Source organism: Passer domesticus, chromosome 1 (genome assembly GCF_036417665.1).
Source record: "Passer domesticus isolate bPasDom1 chromosome 1, bPasDom1.hap1, whole genome shotgun sequence".
NCBI lineage: Eukaryota > Metazoa > Chordata > Aves > Passeriformes > Passeridae > Passer > Passer domesticus.
Genome location: NC_087474.1, coordinates 118,870,355 through 118,891,782, shown reverse-complemented (window position 1 = coordinate 118,891,782; position 21,428 = coordinate 118,870,355). Strand labels below are relative to the sequence as shown.

The window sequence follows — 21,428 nt, the reverse complement described above, 5'->3', positions numbered from 1 at the left end:
TTCCACTTCTTCCGACTGGACATCTGTGTGCAAAAGTAGAAAATATTTAAAACATCCCTTTCTTTTCCTCATATTGTAGTATGTCTTCATATAGTATGTCTTTGCAATTTTTGCAAGGGCAAGTTGTTTATAAAAACTTCCTTCATATTCATAATTACAATCAGCTCTTTGTATTAAAACCTGTTATTAAACACCTTTATGAAATTCTCAGCACAGATTTACTGGGGAGTGAGAGAATAACAGAGCTGTTGCATCCTTGCTAACAACCATATAATGCATTTTTTGTGCCATGTGTTTGGGACAGCTTCTGCCTTTGAATCGTGTTTCTGCATTTAGGAAAAGAAGCACAGATAGTTTTTGGTTTGTTTTTTTAAATACTGAAGTGGAAGATCACTTCCTATCAAGAGGCCAAATGCCCTGGTTTGGCAAAATGGGCTGCTTGCAAGGGTCTGTGTGATCCTTCTGGTCACACAGCTTTCCTACAATACTGTGTCTTTTATTTGCATGGTGGGTGATCTTCCGATACTAGTGGATCTTTAACTCCCTTCTAAAAAAGGACAATGTGTCTCATGATTATCATAATTTGTCTATTCATCTTGTCTCCCTTACTTTTTCTGTTCTTTTTTTTTTCCCTTTTCAGGATGGAGTAGGTGTCGATGAGAAGCTGTCTTTACGGCGGGTGGCCGTCGTAGAAGATTTCTTTGACATTATCTATTCCATGCATGTTGAAACTGGGCCCAATGGAGAACAAATCAGAAAACATGCTGGACAAAAGAGAACGTATAAAGCAGTAAGTTAAAAAAAAAAAACAGCTTAAAATTCTTTAAAAATGTGAGTTATTTGGGTTTAGTCACATGGCATGAGATTTGTTTGGGTTTTTTCCAACTTGATTAGTACTGACACCCTCATTCTCAAATTGATTTCAGAGATCTTCCATTAGTGCATGAAAACATGCACTAATGTGATTCAGAAATCACGTTTGCTGTGTAATAAGGGCCATATCCACTGACTTCACTAGACATTCTCTCATTGGTACAAGAAGAGAATTTACTCTTTCTATAATGGTTTCACAATTTTTAAAATAGTTCTGTATTAATTACTTGCTATTAAAAGGATGAAGTGTTAAAGAAGACTTAGAAGGTATTGTCACAACTTGGCTAAATGGATTGCTGTGTTTCAGCATATAAATGAAGGTGCCTTATAGGTTATTGCCACAGACTAAGTGATACCTAATAGTTTAATGGTATGAAAACTTGTAAATGTCCTAAATTCAAAGGTCTGGAAAACTACTACGTACAATAATGCAAGTGTTGAGGGGCACCTCCCATTCCTGCATAAACTGGCTGAGCAGAGAGAAAATACTATTTAAAAAATTTTAATTGCATCATGCACCTAAAATAGCTATAAATGGCTTTTGTGTTTAGTGACACAAATATAATACTTTGCGATCCTATGGAGAACCAATGAAACGTGTTACACTTTCCCAAGTTGCTTAAAATGCATGGTCTTGCCTGGATTTGGGTGACTAACTTTCCATGTGCAGGGCTGTGATAGTGCCAGGCACACTCAGGGGTGATCCTGACCCACCTGCCCGGCTGTTTCCAGTTGCTGAAGCATCAGGGGCCCTCCCAGGGTGGCAGGGCAGGGATGCCCAGCCAGGGCTCATCACACACCCCTAGCCAGAGCGCACCTCTCCCCCTGGTCCCAGTGGGATGAGGCTGGCAGGGAGCTGTGGACACGGCCCTGAGGTGACCTATCACCCTGAACACAGTTCTTCATCTTAGAAACAGCCTGCAGTTATGTGAGCTGTTTTTCATCAGAGGTCACCAGAATATGGGGAAGCTCCAGGTTTCTGATTAAATTTTGGCTGTAAGAAACAGCTGTTTTTCCATTACTGTTTCTTTCACCCTTATAGCAATCTTTTCTCTATATCTGTGAATCCCTTCACAGATATTTTATTTATAGGCTATTTCAGATGGTTTGTTGAGGGATAAGCTCTTGGCAAAATTTCTTATAATTTGTTCCCAGAGGTATTGACCTTAAGATAGACAAATGAAGACATCTTTCATCTGGGTGTGCTTTTGTAGGGCTTGGGGTGTTATTTCAGGGTGATCTAACACAAACTCTAAATTAATTTTCACCTGGCACCTCAGCCATTTTGATACTTCGTCTTCTCTTTCAGAAAGCATTAGAAAAGTGATATTTTCCATTGACCTTTCTCTTTCTATTTTGTTTTACCTTAGTAGGCTGTTCAAAGGTATAGGTCACAAATGTCTTAGAATAATATACAGCTATAAGGAATGCTGCCAACTATAAATACAACACTTCAAGTCATGATCCCACAAATGTGTGCCAAGTATAATATTTACTACTGTAAGAATCCCATGATTGCAGGTCAGATAAGAAATTTGTTTATTGTTAATAGCATGAAAGACTAGTGTATCTTTAGTGAGAAGAACTATTTGTGTATGTTCAGTAGCTTACACAGTAGTTTCATCTATTGTCAACTTTTATTGCAACTGAGACGTGAGCCTGTTGCATCGTTAAGGGTGCCAAAATGTAAGTTTATGTCAGTCTGCAATATTTGTGCATTCATTTAATTGTATATTAATTTATCAAGGGCATTGAATTGTCTTTCCCAGTGACAAGATTCACATATGTAATTTTGAAAGGCTTCTGTAGATTAAAGAAATAGAAAAAAGACTCCAGAAGAAACAAATTTCAATTCTTGCTCTGTATTCTGACATAAGAATTAGGTTAAGTAAACAAGCATCAAACTCTACTAGACTGTCTGGGGAAAATCATGCTCCTTTACTGGACCTGTCCATGAAAATGCCTTTAGTAAAATTAAGAGCTATAGTGTCGGTCTGTTCCAGGAAGCCACGCAGCATCTACCTCCTCTGTGGCACTGTAAGGAGGAAAGAGGTAATATCTCAGGTAACTGTCTCCCAAAACATTTTGCTTTAAAAGCTTTATAAATCAAACTGAAGTACTTTGGCGGGGTTTAATTTCATTAAGTGAATCTGGAACAAGATTAATTTAGTCTTGTTTCTTTATTCACATGTCAGAAGTGAATCATCCCTGAGATCTCTGCATGTATTTATCATGCATAAGTATTCACCAAATGGTTTGAGTGAAGTACTTTTATAGGAGATGTGGTTCACAAATTCTATGCTACAATTGCTATTTGTAATTCACCCCTGGCATGATCTAGTCACATTACTTCTGTTCTCTCACTGGATAACCAAAACCTTTTAACAAAGAAGTTATGGGAAGAAAACACCACAAGTGTGGTACAAAATTCCTGAACTTCGGAAGTTCATAAATACTGTCATGGATTTTCAATACCTAAGTATTTCTGAAAAATTAATGGCACAGCACTTGAGAATTGCAACATATTGATTTTAAGTAATTAAATTGCTTATATGTGTGTGAGTCTCATTTTCAATAGTAAACCTGCTCCACTCAAAGTTTGGAATATGCTTAAGAATGATTGGAAGGGTAATGAAATTGTCAAAGGTGACTTAATTAACCACTGTCTTAAGCAGTGACTTAAGTAACTACTGTTACTCCATTTATGTGGAGTAACAAATTTGGTATAGCTAGAATCTTTTTAATTTTTGCTAGTCACTCTGGGTGCTGGTGTGCTAAAATATATCAGAATATCTCTCTAAAAATGTGTTCAGAACACTTGACAAACTCATTTAGGGAATTTGCACTGCCTTGTTTATGTTAACTGCATGGAAGTGCATGATATTTTTACAACTGATTGATTTGTGTGGAACTTCCCACACTGGCACTGTGCAGGAAGATAAATAGGATGTGGTACTTGAGACCTCTTAAAGAGCAGAGTACTGGAAAGAGCCTTTCCATTTTAATTGGGGCAGCAATGTACCAAGATGAAACTTTAGGATTTTTGGCACAAACCCTCTAGATAAATTAGGAAAGCATCTGTCCTTCAATGTTTAAGTTTAGAATAAGGTCCCATTCTCTTCTCCTCTGCACACTAAAAGACCAGAAGGGAATTGTATAAACTCTGTGTGTATGATGTGGGAGAGTAACCTTGAAAATATGCAAAACAGGAGGAGTGTCCTATTTAACTGGCAGGTTTTGTGTTCATTTTGGGTACCTGACTTGTATACAAGGTAAGATTGATGTGCTGTGTTCCTTGCCAGAATAACTTCAGGTAGATCTATACCAGCAAATAACCCAGATGTGGCTTATACATGTAAAATGAAACCAAGAACTTTAAATCATGTCCAAATATGCCAGACTGAAGGATTAATTAAAGTTGTGCTTTTAAACTCAGCTACTTTCCCAGTTCCCAGGGAAGTTTACAAACAGAGAAGACATTGAGGGTGTTGATCTGGAAGATAATTCCCTCAAAAAGTCAGGATATGTGACACAAGGCCTGGCCAAGTGGGCTGCTCAGCGGGGGCACAGGTGACTAGGAAGATGCAGAAGGTGAAAAGAGCATGTTCCTCAGGGCAAGGGAAAGTAGTGGTGCCCAAAGAGGTCCATGCTTGCCCTGGATACCTACAGGTCCTCTGCTGGGCCTCACAGGAGGTGGAGTGAAATGCTGATGCAAGCAATGTTGTCAGGAGAAGCACCGGGATCTCGCAGGGGTATCTCTGCTAGCAGATGCTGCCACAGCTCAGTGTCTAAGAGGAACTGCTTTGCTCTGGGGTAATGCTTTTCACTCTGTGTTCTCAGGGAGTTATTTTTGTATAGACATCCCACTCTGAAAGGAGAACTGTGGCATCAAACTGGGGATGGGGACGCATGGGAGAGAAGTGTTCAGGAAAAGAATCCATCTGGTGTATTTGGGAAAGCCATGCAACAAGTGCATAGCAGGCTTTCTGTGCCTTTGTAGAACTACATTTCTTGATTAAACTATTCATCTGTGTCTACAACTTAAATACAAGTGCTGAGGGGTATATCAGAGGTGGGAGTAACTGGGAAAAGTTGTGGCTACAGTAGCAGCATAATGCAACAGGCTCAAGCTGTCAGGACAACTCTGTGATTCAGTGCAAACCAGAAGAAAAAAATAGCCTTATTACACATTTCAAGAAGTGCAAATGGTTTGTGATGAGGCTGGCAACCTAAAACATCTGTGTTACTTCTCATGCTCAGCTATTGGTACTGTCAGGCCAGATGAAGTGATTAAGCTCTATATTTCAGAATAGATTTGATTTTCCTTACTTCGTTTTGATATCCTTAAAAAAGGTATTAGATTTTCATTAATTTAAAGAATTGAGAAGGTGCCTCACTTTTCTATGTTATATATCTGGACACATTTTCCCACAACTAAGCACATCATCTAGCTGAGAGCTGTGTATAAGTCTCATAGCTACCTTAAGCACCTTTAATTCTATGTACATATTCTACTTGAATTTTTTACTATAAAGGGTGATCTAATATCTGTCTGTTGAGCCTGTGAGTCTGTGTGTAAAGTCCTGAAACATTACAGCAGTGAACTTGAATTGTGAGTGAGGGTTGTCATGTCTGAGCAGGTGAAATGGGTTGGTTAATAAGACTCCCAACTCATAAATGAAGAAAGACCCACTGGACTGATGAGCTAGAAGAAGCAGGCTTGTAAAACATGGGAAGATACTAATGTGTCATGGCAAAGCAGCATGAGACAAGACTCTCATCAGATAGGTAGTACATAAATGTATCACATCTGAAGCATTAACAGGACTCTTTAAGATGTGGGGTAATATCTGGGGTCTTGTGCCTCATCCAGCTGTTTCAGTGACAAATGTTTCTTGATTTTGGAGCAAGATTTTGAGTAGCTTCCCATCTCTCCTGGGAGATGGGGGTTATTTTTTTTCCTCCCAAAAGAAGAATGTGCTTGTGAGTCCCCTGTAAGCATCACACTGAGTGTGTTTTCCTCAGGGAATAATTTTTTGACAGGTTGCAAAGTGAGATAACATCATCTCCTTCCTGATCAGGCAAGACTAAAGTAGGTTTGGAGCTTGGCTGGTTTCTGTGCAGGACAGACCTTTTCCTTGGGGAAGTGGAAGAACTTGAGCTTTGTGCAGGGCCCTAGTATGCTTAAATTCTTGCATCCACACCGTTCTTGTGTGCATGGCAAAACAGCCAAGCCCCGTGCACTTTTACTCTATGAGCTTGTTCGTGCTTCTTTGCAAAGGGTGAGTGTTCAGTGTCCTGGCAATTGTCCCACTAGCAGGTGCTTCCCATTGCTTCCCTCACAGAAAGCAGTTTTTGCTACATGGGGAGAGAAGGGAAGGGAGCTGTGAAGTGCAAGTTTAGCACATGAGGGAACAGCATTTCCCACAGTGTAGCAGGGTAGCGAGCTCTTGCTAAAACTCCCAGCAGTGCTAGATCTGATTTCCTATGTCAGCCCTCTATTCTGACCTCTTGGTGAGGAAAGGACTTCCCTTGGCTGGCTTGCCCTCCCATCATCAAGAAACCAAGTTCTGCCACCTGGTTTGATGGCTGTGGGCCCAGGACATCTTCACTCTATCCCTATCTTTCTCTCTCTTTCCTTCCTCCTGGAGTCTTCTTTTTATCATCTTTCCCCCCTTTACCCTCCTTAATTTAAAAAAAAAAATAAAATACAAACACACATGCAAAGTCTCTATTCTGACACATTGTATCTTCCAGACTACACATACACCCTCCATGTTAATTCTTTAGAGGTTAATAGGTTCACTTGCAAAATTTCACTCCCTCTCCTCACACTTGTCTTTCCTACTCTGCCATATGTGTCCTAAAATCTGCCTTTCAGTTTAGGACTTGTTAATTTTCCAAGCAAAAAATTTAGCTCTGAAAGCTACATCATCACAACATCCTGCACTTAAATCATCTGACTATGGGAATGCAAAAAGGAAACCTTACTTGTTTTCTCTGCTTGTAGTGATGCAGTAAGAATGAAATAGTCTTCTCACAGACAATTAGGACATTCATTGCTTAGCTCCAATGTAAATCAGATTACATGCTCAGGTAGTGGATTACTTGCCTGTGTGAGTTGTGCTCTTCATGGGATCCAGTAAACAAGCCTAGACAGGCCTTCACTGCTGCATGATGCTTTGGATGCATCATATATGTCAAAATATAAACAAAACTTTTTGTTAATGGTGAAGTAAGATCATAAAAGCTTCGACTCTGAAAACTCTGACGTCTACTCATTTTCCTCTCAATTCAGAGTTAAAACCAAATATATGTAGATGTGCATGGACTGTACTGTTAGGAAATGCTTGCTTCTTATCTTATAATTTCTGAGGCTAAAACAAACCCTGTGTAATTTTTGCCATTTTTGCTTAATGCTCTAGAAGTTCTGTTTCTTCTTAATATATCTTTAAGATGTAAAAAAACATATAGCTATAATAGCTATACCTAGTACACAATACCTAGACACAAACCTGCTAGAATCTGCTATTTTTCTGATTTCTCCAAGATACAGAATACATCCAGTTATGAGATAACACTTCTCTACAAGCAGCAGAAGGTATACTTATGTACAATAAAAAACACAAGTATGAGTAAGGAATCCCATAAAGATATTTCTAGAACTTATATATTTGAGAACATTTTATTTATAATATTTTTAAAAATCAATCCAAGTAATTTTATCAATATGGTAAATCAGCACACATTGGTCTTTGATGGGAATGGGCATGTACATTAGAAGTTTCTTGTAAGTCATGCCAAAAATATGCCAGTCTGATTTGTCAGAGTATGAATGTAAATAAAGCAATATCCCCCACTTTTTTTTTCTGGCTTTCTCTTTTCTTAAAATGTAGAAGCACTTTTTTTTTTTTTTTGGCATGGATTTACAATAAACAAATATTCTTTTTTTTATAACACATCACTGAAAAAGATGGGCTGGCTATATATTTTATTAGCTAATAGCCTTGAGAAGAGGACTAGGAGCTGGGCCACTGAAGGCAGTGAGAGGATACAGCATCAGCAAGGACTGAGTTGTTACTTCCTTCTTTTGGATAGAGTAAAGGACAGAAACAATTTTTCCTGATGAAATCAGACCACTCAGGTATTTCTGTATAATTACTTAGAAGGTGTCATTGTTCTCTGAAACACTCACATGAAAGCCAGCTCCATGAATTACATCAGTCCAGTGTTGTGCACAACCTGGTAAACTCTACTGAGAGCTGAAATACAGGATTTTTTGTTCAGCCTTGTGCTAATTTGGTTGAGCATTTGTCAGCTACAGCTGGTTCAGAGCTTGGCCAGAGCAAGCAAGTGGCTATCTGCATTTTATGAAGTAGACATGAAAGGCAAACAAGGGTCTGCACTTCTGGGGGTGTGAAATTGTGCAGCTGGGGGGAGACAATTCATCAGCTTCCTGGCAGTGAAAGTTGGACACCTTTCTTTTCTATATATTCAGGCAACAAGAATAAGGAATGTTGTGGGTTATGCTCCTTATGTATGTCTTTTAATGGGATTCCTGTTGTGTTATACCAATTTATACAGACTGAAGTCTAGGAATGTCAGTGATTGATTCAAATTATAAAATAAACAGGGGAGGAAGTTGTGAAATCTGGAATTATTTAGGGAAAGGCATCCTTAAAACTGTGTTACAGTGGGAGGTTGGAGACACGAGCATCTGCTCTATGGACAAATTTAGTTATAAAACCTGGTTCCCTTATAGTCAGTGGAGCAGACCTATCAAATCTGGGCCTTAGCTCACTTTTTCTCCATGGAGGAATTGCATCTTGTTTGAGCAGAACTGGAATTTTGACAGAGATGCTTGATTAGAATAAATGGAGTGTTTCTATCGAATGCAGGGGACTAATGAATCCATTGGTAAGCTCCATTAATTTCAATACAGTGCTAAACATGTTAAATGTTGTAAGAGAGAGGTTGCTGGGGATGTGCACTTTCAAGTTTTTTTCAAAACTGAATTCTAGTGGGTTTTATGTTCTTTTTTTAGTTTCCATAAGGCATGAGTATAACCAGTGTTTTCATGTTTAGAAAGGTAAATAAGCATCTGTTCTGTGGGTATAAAAAACAGGAAAAAATAATCTAAAAATATATTCTTAGTAGGACCTCCCATTCAAAAGTGGCTTCATTTAGTGCCTTAATTTTCAGAAAAGGTGTTTCAGGCTCAGGAAAAATCTTTGCCAATTTTCATCACAGAACAATATTTGCTTTTATACTAATTCTCTTCTCCCTCCCCATTAAGATTTCCATTATATAAGAAAACAACAACAACAAACAGCATAAAAAACAATGTTATATACATGATGGTATATTTTGCATTCCCATTTTATAATGCATCATTTCTATGTATTGACGTGACACACATCACATCAATAAACACTAATTTAAACTCTCCCTATTTTCAAAAATGCTGCCACTGATAAATTTGGTCCATGGAGTTTTAGGAAATGTAAGATTCAACATAGGTTAAGTAGGTGACAAGCCAAGTGGAAAAGTGTAAGAAAATTAAAACTGATCATTTTTCCTCCTCTTCTCTCCCTTTTGAGGGGCCGAAGTGATTTGGACTGGGATATGTAATCCCAGTTAAATAGTTAAATAGTGATCTTGTCCTTTCTCTAGCCATACTTTCATATGCACCTTCTCCATTCTTCACTTCCTACTGAGACTTGCATCTCAGCATAGTGCTTGATAGGAAATCAAATCCTGCTGTAGGTTTTGCAGTAGGGGAGTACAAACAGATTAACAACTCTTAATCTCTCTTTCTGAGCCTTGGTCTTTCATTAAGGATTATCTCCATAGTAAGATAGTCACCATATTTGGGAAAAAAGAGGCTACAGATTCATTACAACACTTGCACTGTTCAGTGTATATACATCAACTTATATAAGGAATCACAGAAAAGCCATGCATTTGTCTTTTATGAGCTTGAAAACATCCAAATTTGGATGCTTTCATCAAACTCCACCTATCTGATAAAGCTGCTCCAGTGCACTGGAGTGTAACAGTTCTGCTGATGTCTGGTTTGAATGTCCCAAGGCACTACTGCTGTTTTCCCTGGTTATACATGATAAAGAGTTTTTCTCTACAGATTTTTAACTCCCTTTCAGGCAGCAGTGGGCTAAAATGAGATCTTTCTTGGCCTCATAACCTCCATGAAAGGAATCTATCTCTCTCAACCTTTCCTTCAAGGTTTCCTTTAGGTTCCAGCTGCTATGATGGCCTGGCTCAGAGCCATCTTCTGCTTCTTAGCAGCCTTCTTGAAGTGTGGAGGAGAACTGTGAACTTTGAAGGGAAACCTGGGCACATTATTCCAGCTGTTTTCTTACCAGCACTGAGTACAGAGGGATAATAATTTTTTCTTGATCTGTTGGCTCTGCACTTAAAGTAGCCAGTATGAAATGTAGTTTGTCTGTGATTAGAGAGTATGCTGTTATCTCATTTTCAGCTTGGCACCAGCCTCCGGGTCCTTTTCAGCAAGGCAAAATGTCTAAAGACAGATGCATCCTTTGGGGTGGGGGGAATGCAATCTTTAAAACCAGTAACAACTGCTTCCTCCTCTCCCTCTCAAAAGAGAAAAAAAAATCCCTCTGGTGCCTAGTTGTGAATATGTGGTTAGAAACAATGATTTTGTTGAAACCAAGAAAACAACTAAACCAAGAAAAACAAAAAACAAAAAAACCCCAAAAAAAAACAACAAAAAAACCCCGAACCAAACAAACAAAAAAACCCAAAAAACCCCCAAAAAACAAACAAACAAAAAAAAACCAACTAAAAGAAACAACTAAAATCTGTTGTTTCAAAATATTGCCACGCAAAGCAGAGTCTCTAAAATCAGCTGGTTCACAAATTCTTTAACTATTAGTAAAAATAATGTAGGTACTCCAAAGTACAAAACCACAAGCTTAAAAAAAAAAATCATAAAAAGTTAAAGTACAGAGTTAAAATAGTGAGGCAACCTTCTTTGCTGCTAATACATATCTGTCTATGTATTGTTACAACAAAAATAAATAGAATGCATATGATAAGTGCTTTCTTTTTTTTTGGCATTGGCTATTATAAAAAGGTCTCAAAGTTTTTTTGATGTCATTCCACAGTGGGATAGCTGTTGTGTATGAGTCTTTTTGTTGAAAGGAATTTGAAATTAACTGTAAACAGAAAACAAGCCTCCTTTTGATACAAGTGGAATTTGTTCAGTACCAGCTGTTAGTAGCTATTAGATGCTAAGTAGGCAGATTGGAGAGATGCTTCCTGAAATCCTACATAGTATGCAGAACATGCTTTCATTGTGCTTCCTGGCATTAAAAGATAATGTGCCTTATTTGGAAATATGATGATCAGGTCTGTTAAATCATGCTCAATCAGCTTACATAATAACACCTATATTTTGTTATTAATTTCAGATTTCAGAGACCTATGCCTTCCTACCGAGAGAAGCGGTGACACGATTTCTAATGAGCTGCTCAGAGTGCCAGAAAAGAATGCATTTAAACCCAGATGGAGCGGATCATAAAGGTAGTTTTAGTGTCAAATAGTGGGATGTAAAGTAATTTTATTTCTAATACCCATTTATGGGTTCCTAGCTTAAGTGAGGGTTCATATAAATTTGGTAGACTTGTAACAGTTCAGTAAGTCAGATCATCTCATTTACTTAAGCTGGAAGGTAGTGAATCTTCTGCTTTCACTTAAGGATGGAGTGTAATGCCATCTGTACCCTCAATAGAAAGATGATTTTATCTGGAGGAAATAATTTATTTTGCTATGGAAATGTTTGTATGGGAGCTTAAGCGTAAGGAATAGATAGGGTATTTGGGCTGTAGTCATTTAGGGTGGAAGAGCTCATCAATTTTCAGGGTTTGATCTTGGTTTTCCTTTTTCTTTGGAAGACTTCCATTTGTACAGCCTACAAGCGATTGCAAATGCAAAAGTTAGAGCTAAATAACATAACAGTCTGACTTTGACTGGAGAATAGGCTGACATAGCCACCACAATTAAAATATATTGCTTAATAACTATTTTTTTTGCAGATAATGGAAAACCTCCAACTTTGGTGACCAGTATGATTGATTACAACATGCCCATTACTATGGCTTATATGAAACACATGAAGCTGCAGCTACTAAATTCACAGCAAGATGAGGTAAAACCTGAAATCTTTTAAGTTTGGTTTTCTGTTCTCCTGTGTTGTTTTGTACTTGTCTTTCAGGTGGCTAGGAAATTGAAGTGAAGATGATTGTTGATCCCATCTTTATAATTTTGTTGCTAAAACAGTCAGTCTGAAGCCAAGGAAGGGTTGTTTTCAAGCAATCAGATTGAGAGAAAATATGATTTATGGCCCTTCGGTGATTGGGGGTCGTGAGTATACTTTGAATTGCCTGAAGGTGCTCTTTCTCTGGAGCAGTGGAAAGGGTGATGTGGGAAGCATGTTCACTTGAGACTTAGTTCTGTGCCCAGCAGTGATTTCTGCTGTCTGCTTTTAGAAACCAATACCATCAACAGCTGAAATGACTGCCATGATGTTCTCAAGGCTAGCAAACACAATACAACACATGTTACTGACAGTGATGAAAGTCCTGGCAACACCAGCTGAAAACTTTAAGGCAAAAATCTTAATGATAAGAGTAGGAGTTGCTTTTGAAATTTTGAATAAAAAAGCAAAAAAAAAAAGAAGGAGGAGAAGTAGACTGAAAATCCATCTCCTTCATAAAGAATTGGGGTTGGATTGTATTTATTTCCTCTCAAAGGTTGTTTGCTTTCTCTGATTTATTCAGAGTTTTCTCAGATTTTAAGAAGTGCTCAATCAATTCACAGGCCCATACCAAATTATTTGTAGTAAACTCATTTTGCCAGAAGTTCATTTAACATTTAAGCTGCCAAATAGAAGCTCAGCTATGTGCCATCAAAAAAAACAGTTCTGCATTCTATGTCTTCCTGTCCAACTACAAGATATTTTTAATAAAGAAAGCCTTCAAAGACAACCTTAGCCACTGGATTATGTCAAGACCCTGACTGCCTTCTGACTTGTGCAGAGTCAGCCAGATTTGTTTTCCCAATAAGTAGATGTAGGCTACTGCTGGAGATTTCATGAATTATTCAGCCCTCCCTAGAATGGGGATTTCACCACTCTTCTAGTGTTTCAGTTTGGCCTTTTTTTATAATTGCAGAGGGTGTAGGGAGAGATCCCAAATGCAAAGTTCTTAATGCATAAATACAGCCTGGTCATCTTTTCCTTCTTTTGACTCTCCTGATTATTTGAGGGATCTGGAAGTAGAGTTTCCACTAGCAGGAGAAAAGAGGTTTTATTCTGTAGTAGCCTTAGGAATTAAAGTACTCCTTGGTTTCTACACCTTTTCCCTTTGAGAATTACTACTTCCATAACAGGGTCAAGCACTCATGCTGGATCAGGACCCCATGCCACAGATCTTCTGTAGCCTGAATGTTTTGTTGTAGTCTTTCTGGTCTGATGACTGAAATTTTTGTTAAACCAGTTTTTTATCTAGACAAGCCAGTGGCAATGATACGGAGGCAGCAGGACTTAGCTTTGCTTGGTATTTCCCTGCCCAGCTTGGTTTTGTCGCTCTGTTGTTACTGTATATGAAAGGCCTGCAGCAGTGGATTTATGAAAGTAATTTCTTATATGTTTTAGTAGTAATAAATTTTTTTAGGGTAGAGTGGGCACAAGGAAAGTTTTGGATTTATGAAAGTAATTTTTTGTATGTTTTAATAATAATAACTTTTCAGGACAGAGTGGGCACAAGGAAAATTCTGAAAATAATCCTTATGTCTTTTCTCAAATCATGGATTTGCCAAGGTTCTTTTTTTCCCCAGGTGGTACATTTGTTGGCCCTGAGAACAAAATGACAGGGAAAATGTTGTAGTACAAAGGAGCAAGACATCTGGTTTAAAATATTTCATGCACTTAAAAAACAGGCTTGGGTTTGTAGGAAAGATTTAATCAATGATATCTCTATTCTTGTGTGGAATTGAGACCGGAGTAAACTTGGATCCCACTGCTAGCTAGTGCAATGACTGAAAATCTCCTAATTCTCTCATCTTCAATTCCATATTTTTAAGCTGAGACCACTGATGAGAGTGAAACAGGTTTCATCTAAAAGGAGAACTCACCACTGTGTGGGAATTTAGAGCAATGCTGCAACTGCTATAAAGATGCCAGTGGTTCTCAGTTTTTGTTCCCATGCCCATGTGTCCATGCAGATTCGGACAGAGGTTTACACAGATAGAGGTGTACACAGTTTGGGAAGTGAAGTGGAGGTATTCTGCAGTGCTGTAGGCAAACAGGCTGTCTATGTGTGCTGTTTTATAACTGTGCAAGTGTCAGCCAGAGCCCCCTTTTTGTGAGCCCATCAAATTGCCTAACCTCAGAATGGCAATGTGTGAGCTGCTGCTTGCTAGTCCCTGCAGGATTCACTGAGCATTACCCCTGCATTTTAACAGAGACACGGCAATCCAGAAGGTCTGGGGGAATTTGTTTTCTTATCTTGCTCTTTGAACAAGCAGAGTGCATTTTCCCTAAACCTCAGACCCATCTGGTGTGTGCCCTGGCCCTGTCTGGCTGGGGCAGGAGGCTAGTGGGCACCAGGGTTCATCTGTGAGGGCAGTGTTTGGGTGTTTGCTGCTGCTGTAACTGGGGTGCTCCTACCTTGTGTAAGGCAAGACAGACAGGTGCCTGTTAGAGAAGTCCTCACTCTTCCATTTGTTTTTTTACAAATCCCTGAGAACAAGGTATATTTATTTCCTTATTTGTCATTGTCCTGCTGTGGCAGTGCAGAACAGCTTCACCTTGTGTGTTGTTGTCCCGCTCTTGCTCCTGACTGGCATTTGCAGTAGTTCATCCCAATTTAACATGAGTCATTACTGCAGGGAACTTGCTTTCTGGAAACAAGAGAAATGTCCATACAAACTGGAAGCATTGCTGAGACCCAGGGGAGGAACTGATTTAAGAGTTAACACTCAGAAAGAAGCAAACAGCTATATTAATAACTGTAATATCCACTTCACAACAAGTACACAGTAAATAATATTCTAGAGATTTCTATTTTTCTAGGTCAGTTCTGCTGAACAATCCATAAAAATAGAATTCTGTCTTGTCCTGTTTTGATTGAAAAAATGTACATAAAAATGAATTGGAAAAGTATTTCAAACATTTTCAGGGCATTTTCATTTACAAATCTATTTGCCATATTTTCCTCTCACTTATTTCAAGTACTTTTCTTCTTAACAGAATTAACCATCTCAGAAAAATTGTTACTGAAAATATATTGCCTCAGGTTTGTACATTGCCTCAGCCATTTCCAGAGCAAGACTTGTGGATACTTAATTTTTAATCCATGAGTGGATGTGTGAACTTCAGTGGGACTGAAGCAACTGAAGTCAAATATGTATTGGAATATTTTCTGGACTATGTCTAAAACTATTTTCTTTTATAAATGAGGAAAATGATTAGGACTTTTACTTTTTGCCCTTCTTATCATCCCTGTTAAATGCTCTGTAACTGGACTTGATGGATAAATCATATTAAAGATGTACAACATAGAATAAATTTGCAATGCTTCTCCTGTGATTATATTACTTTTATTTGCCACTGACTGTCATGACCATGCTCAGGACTTTTATAGGCTTTCTCATTTTCATAGATGCTTCTTTAAACAGAGTGTAAGTTTGACATCATGTCAAGGGAATTTGACCATGGATTCTTACCAGGTCAGGTTGCCATTTGAAAATATCTTCCTCTGAGTCTTTGTAGTTTAACCCCAGCCAGCAACTAAGAACCATGTAGTGGCTTGCTCAGTCCTCTATCCACTCTGGTGAGATGGGGGAGAAAATCAGAAAAAAAGTAAAAACCCAAGGGTTGAGATGAGAAGAATTTAATAATTTAAACAAAGTAAAATCTACTACTACTACTGCCACTACTTCTACTACTAATTGTAATGAAAGGAGAGAGAGAGAAGGAGGAATAAAGACATGTGATGCCAAATAAAATCCCTTACAACTCACTGAATGATGCCCAGCCAGTCTCCCTCTAGTCAACTCCTCTCAGTTTATGTACTGGCAATAATGCTCTGTGATATGGAATATCCCTTTGGCCAGCTCAGGTCAGCTGTCCTGGCCATAATTCCTTCTGGCTTCTTGTGCACCTGCTCACTGGCAGAGCATGAGACTTGAAAAGTCCTTGATTTAGAGTAAGCATTACTTAGCAACCACCAAAACATCAGTGTGTTATCAACATTATTCCCACACTAAATCCAAGCACTGTACAAGCTACTAGGAAGAAAAGTAACAATCCCAGCCCAAACCAGGAAAGGGGTGATTCACAGGGTTACTGACTTCCATGTGGGAAAAGTAAAGGATTCAGACAGGGAATATAGGGAGGTCTCATCAGCCAAATGTGAATAACAAGGGGTTGGTACCAGGTCTCTACCAATTCTTTTCTGGAATATACTATGGAACTATTATGTAGTATCCTCATAGTTGAACAAATTGCATTTGTCAGATTATCATACCAAATAAATGCTGTAATTTCCTCCCTCTTCTTGATGTCCTCTGCTTGTTTTCTTATATACAAAAATGTTTAGTATAATTACACTCCACACTGGGTGTGAGTGAGACAAAAGGGAAGAGAATGAACTGCACATACAATGTGAACAGTGCACCATGTTTTGACATGTCTCTTTCTACTTGCAGGATGAAAGTTCTATAGAAAGTGATGAGTTTGATATGAGTGACTCAACTAGAATGTCAGCTGTAAACTCTGACCTCAGCTCAAATCTGGAGGAGAGAATGCAAAGTCCTCAGAACCTCCAGGGCCAGCAGGATGGTAAGGCTCTCATTTTGTACAGAAAATGTGGCATTGCCTTGTCTTTTTCCCCATTCTGTGCTTTCATTTAGAATTTGCTTTTCTTCATAGTGTGTTTCATTAGGTATTTGAAATACATGTTCCCTGTATCTCAGCATGAAGAAGAAATTAGGTGTTTTTTTTTTCCAGGTTAATTTATTTGTTGCTTAGGCAACTTAGGTGAGTGTTTAGATAACTGTATGTTAAGTAGCATTACTGTATCTATACATATATCATAGATATACATATATCTGTAGTGTGACCATGCATAGGAATAAAAGGAAATGAAGCTCAAACCTTTCTGAGGCAGCCTAGAAAGCTGAGAAAGTTGTTTTTACAAGGAGGGAGAGTAGTGTCACAGAAGCTGGTTATTTGGGAAATAGCAATTGGAATGTTATATTCAGAAGAAAGGATGGAAACAGCGAATTCCTATGGAGAAATAGAGGCAAAATATGAGAAAACAGCAAACAGCATTGCATATTTGAATGTTAATTGTTTCTTTATTACAACACAAAGCTACTTTTTGGTCAGAGATAAAACTGACTTGGCATTGAAGGTACATGGGTGTGTAATCCTTGGATTCAGCCCTTGTTATATAGCAAGTTAAATGAGTCTGGTTTGGAATGAACTTTTCTGGATTATGGAGCTCACAAATGGCCTGTCTACTACAGATTGTGACAGTGGCGCATGAGTGGCACGTGTATGCACAACATCCAAAGTGAAGGTCTATTCTATTGCCATTAGAAACAACACATTGGAATTCTGTTCTTGCTACTTGGGAAATTCCTGGTCATATGTGCCAAATCAGAAATGCTTTTTAATATTTCTCTTGAACACTAAATATATGGGCTTTGGTGGCTAACCTGGATGCTCTGCACTTCATGTATCATGGTCATTTGCCAGCTGTATTTAGGTGAGAATGGATGTGGTACATACTGGCTGATAGGACCTAGTGATGGGCTGGATTTTCAGCTGGGTTGCTCTCCAAACAAAGGAAGGAGTAGGATGTCTGTGATAATTTGATAGGCCAGATTCTAACCACAGCTGCCTTTTGTCTGAGTGTCCTTAAGCTGACACAATTTTTTTTCAGCTTTAAACTAATTTCTGTCTACATATGTGCAGTAAAGGAGCACTTCTGATGCACATGATGTATGGAAAGATACTTCACTTTCCTGTTGAAGTTTGACTTTTCACAGGGATAATATAGTAATACTGCTAACTTAGAGGTTTCAGGGATACTTAGGATGGTGATTTTTTAATGTATCTGGCTTTCACTGCAATACTATGCTGTAGAAGTTTCACATATATAGCTTCATAATAATAATTGCATGCATGCTAATGTCTAAAATAAAAATTAAAGCCCAGTACAGTAACCTCTACAGTAACCTGTACAGAAATCCCTGTCATACGTATCTTAACACCTGCTGCAACCAGATTCATATGCCACATGTAATCATGTTAGACTCTAAGTATGAATGATAAAATGTTGCAAATTTGTCATTTCCTATTTGAAATGTATGGGAAGTAAATCCACTGTGGTCTTTGAACTTCAGACAGTGTGATCTTACAACTTTAAATCTCTTAGCTTTCCTTCCCTTCCTCCCAGATGGCACTTGCTCACTTTCCTAAGGCAATCCTATTTTTTGCTGCATCTTCTGGCTAAAGCATCTGCTGATAGAGAGATTTGAAATAGCCACTCTTCCTGCTTCATTGTTTTCCTTTGCTGGCTGTTGTCTGGTAGCAAACCTATGTGTGGCTAGTTATAGCAACATTGCTGTTTCAGATGTGAGAGAAGGGGCTGAAGGAGGAGCAGGAAGACATGAGAGAAGTGGTGGGGGGGCGGCAGGGAGAGAAGAAGGAGAAGAGAGGGCAGGAAAAAAGATTGGAAGAAAATAAACAGTATAAGAGGTAGAGGAAGGGAAGTTGGAAGAGGAAGGAGGGAAAATAAAAGGGAACTTAAATTAATTTAGCAGTACAATCCCTTCTGCTGTCACAGGCTGCATTGTAAAATTTTACAAATTTAATCCTTAATTATAGCACACTCACACAGAAATCATCACCAAAGCATGAATCTGTGTCACAAGTGATTCTTGCTCCCTTCCCTCAAACATTCTGCATGTCTATGAAAGTTTATGTCAGCCACCACATTCAGCCTATACATAAAGACACTTGGCATTTGCCTCATCTGAAATGTGTTTGCTGCATCCTGGCAGGTGAAAATTTGCTGTTGCATAAGGTTGCCTGTGCACATGCAGTTGGAAATGGTGTCTGGGGTGGAATGAGACAGCACAGGTCTTCTGCTGCCCCAAGCATGATCTCTTTGGGAGGATAATTTGCTAATGGGAATCATTAGGAAAACTGCTGCCTGGGGTTTATTAAGGACAGCTCCGTTGTACCTAAAGGTGATGTGTTTAATCACTTTACTTACCTGGTTTTCCATGTGAAATAGCATGAGAATATTTTGGGACATTTCCTGTTACTTTTTTTTCCTATGGATTTAAATTGATTTGGTACTAGAATACAAAAAGTCTGTGTACCCTAGAGGAATATAATAGTGAGTTGGGCCATGCTACTGAGGGATAGATGGAGGCTCCTCTTCCAATTCAGTTTATCAGAGCGTCAGAATGTTGCTGAATGACTCTGTCTATGTAAAAGAAATATGATGCTTTCATAGCCCCACCCCTTGGGGCTGTACTTGCATCCTATTTAAACAGGCATTTTTCTCGGGCAGTCCATTACAGGGCTCATACTAGGAAATTTTACCTGAGGTTTGTCCATGTCTTCCAGCCCAATACTGTGTCCTGTTTCTCATGCTTAGGTTGCTTGAACCTAAATAGTATAAAGTCAAGTATGAGAGCAACTTGTGAGTTGTAAGTTTCAGCAGTACCAGCTGAAAGCAATAGATTTCTACATGCAGAAATGCCATGGGAGGTGAAAAAAATGCTGAGGAGAAAGGACACAGAGACAGAAGGTGCATATTTGCTCAGAGTAGATGGCTGCTGGTACTGCCCAAAAGTCCTGGGCTCTGCAAGTGGACGGAGGCTTCATAATACTTGTACTAAGCTTGTAGGGTGGAAAGGATACAGGGAATTAAGGATGTAATGAAAAGAGTGGAGAGCTGGTGAATTGTATCCGTGGTACTGAAGTTGCTGCAATACTACTAAGGACAGCTCCCACTTTAAATTAGCCTTTGTACACTTTTAAATAACAGGGTCTTGAGTCACACCTGCTGGTGAATGGCTGAAAGTCCTGAGCACCTGCAGGGCTGCTCTAATGTTGGGGTAGGAGTTGGAAAAGGGCTGCTGCTTTTCCCTGGGGAGATAGAAAAGGAAAGGAGCTCTAATTTACAATTTGTTCATTCCCCAGCTGGGAATGGGGTATGGCTTTCTGCTTACCAGTGCCTCAGAGGTGTTTTCTCTAGCAGCCAGCTGGGTAATAGAGCTGCAAATTGCTCATGTGTTCCTTTCTCTTTTGCTTGCCTCTTGCTTGCCCCTGTTTTCTTGCTTCCCTAGACATGACACAGTTCTGTGTCCTAAGCTGGTTCTTTGGAGTGAGCTCTGTGTGTAACTCATCTGCAGGCAAAGGTCCAACTTGAGAGCTGTCTTTAATTCTCTTTTCTCTTAATAATGCTCTTGGGGCTCTGATGTTGCTGGATCAAACCCTTTTGCCTGTCTCAGACCACAGACAGCAGGCAAGGTTTGTGAACTAAGTTGGAAATAAAGGGGCTTTTGTGTTTTTTAAGTTAGTTGGTCAATCTGTTTAAAAAAAAGATCTTTGTAGTGAAAAGTGACCTCTAGATAGGCCTTCAAAGGAGCAGCAACAGCTTCTACCCTGAGTGAAAGCAGGACTTTTGTTGCCCTTGCCTGTTAGCTGGAGCCCTGTGCAGAGCAGCTGGGTGTGTTTCCCTCCTCACTGTGGTAGTTCATTAGTTACCAAGACATGAGATGTGTAGGGGGGATGCTCTGATTAGAGGAAGCTAAAAGCAGGTACACCCCTCGAAGTGAGGAGAATGAAGTATAAATTTAACATTGCATTTTTTATTGTTTGGGTTTTTTTACTATGTGAGCTATCAAGTAAAAGTCAGGGATGAGTCTATTTAACTGTAACTCAAACTGAAAGATTTATTTATCTTCAGTATTTCTCTTTGTACTGAGGTATACCAAAACATATCAGCGGTTAGTCTGGATTTGGGTGGAGGGACTGTGTTCTCTTAAATCTAGTTTTTAGGAAATTATTGTTGCATGTTTATACATATATATATTTATATATACAACTGCCTGTCACAGGCGCTGTGTGGAGACATATAGGAGCTTATAGGAGCTAATCATGACAAAATATGTCAGAAGTCAACTTTTAACAGGGGTTGTGCTACCAACTTAGATGTAGAGATTAATAGGCTTTTTCTAGTTGTATTCTTTCTAATTTAGAGGAAATTGAGAGTAATATTGTTATGCAATGGAGGATTGTGTCTTTGAGTAGTTTGTGATCACTTGGATGGTGTCAGTTCTCTTTCCTTGGCATATTCAAATTGCCACGTTTTACACAATATAGATGTAGGAAACCTGGCTGTTAACATTAACTATTCTTTTCACTCATTTGTGTTTGTGACAGATGCAAGTATTGGAGTTAGCCATCTAAATACCTGTTTTCT

At 38.8% G+C, this 21,428-nt stretch overlaps 1 protein-coding gene and 1 long non-coding RNA gene across 8 annotated transcripts in view; one reads left to right on the top strand and one right to left on the bottom strand.

Moving 5' to 3' along the window:
• LOC135278673 (uncharacterized) overlaps positions 1-16,073 on the bottom strand; it is a 28,851-nt gene extending 12,778 nt beyond the window's left edge. The window contains exons 1-2 of the long non-coding RNA XR_010346128.1: positions 15,940-16,073; positions 15,643-15,746 (exon numbers count right to left, since the gene is read on the bottom strand). This is a non-coding gene — a long non-coding RNA (uncharacterized LOC135278673). The remainder of the gene's footprint in view (positions 1-15,642; positions 15,747-15,939) is intronic.
• NOL4 (nucleolar protein 4) overlaps positions 1-21,428 on the top strand; it is a 189,405-nt gene that overhangs the window by 35,823 nt on the left and 132,154 nt on the right. For 6 of the 7 annotated variants that reach the window (XM_064385243.1, XM_064385248.1, XM_064385237.1 and 3 more), the window contains 4 exons: positions 641-790; positions 11,328-11,439; positions 11,952-12,064; positions 16,627-16,759. In XM_064385243.1, coding sequence (XP_064241313.1) covers positions 641-790; positions 11,328-11,439; positions 11,952-12,064; positions 16,627-16,759 — 508 coding nt within the window. Of the gene's footprint in view, positions 1-640; positions 791-11,327; positions 11,440-11,951; positions 12,065-16,212; positions 16,345-16,626; positions 16,760-21,428 lie in introns of those variants that run through there. The other variant, XM_064385282.1, reaches the window with a different exon arrangement.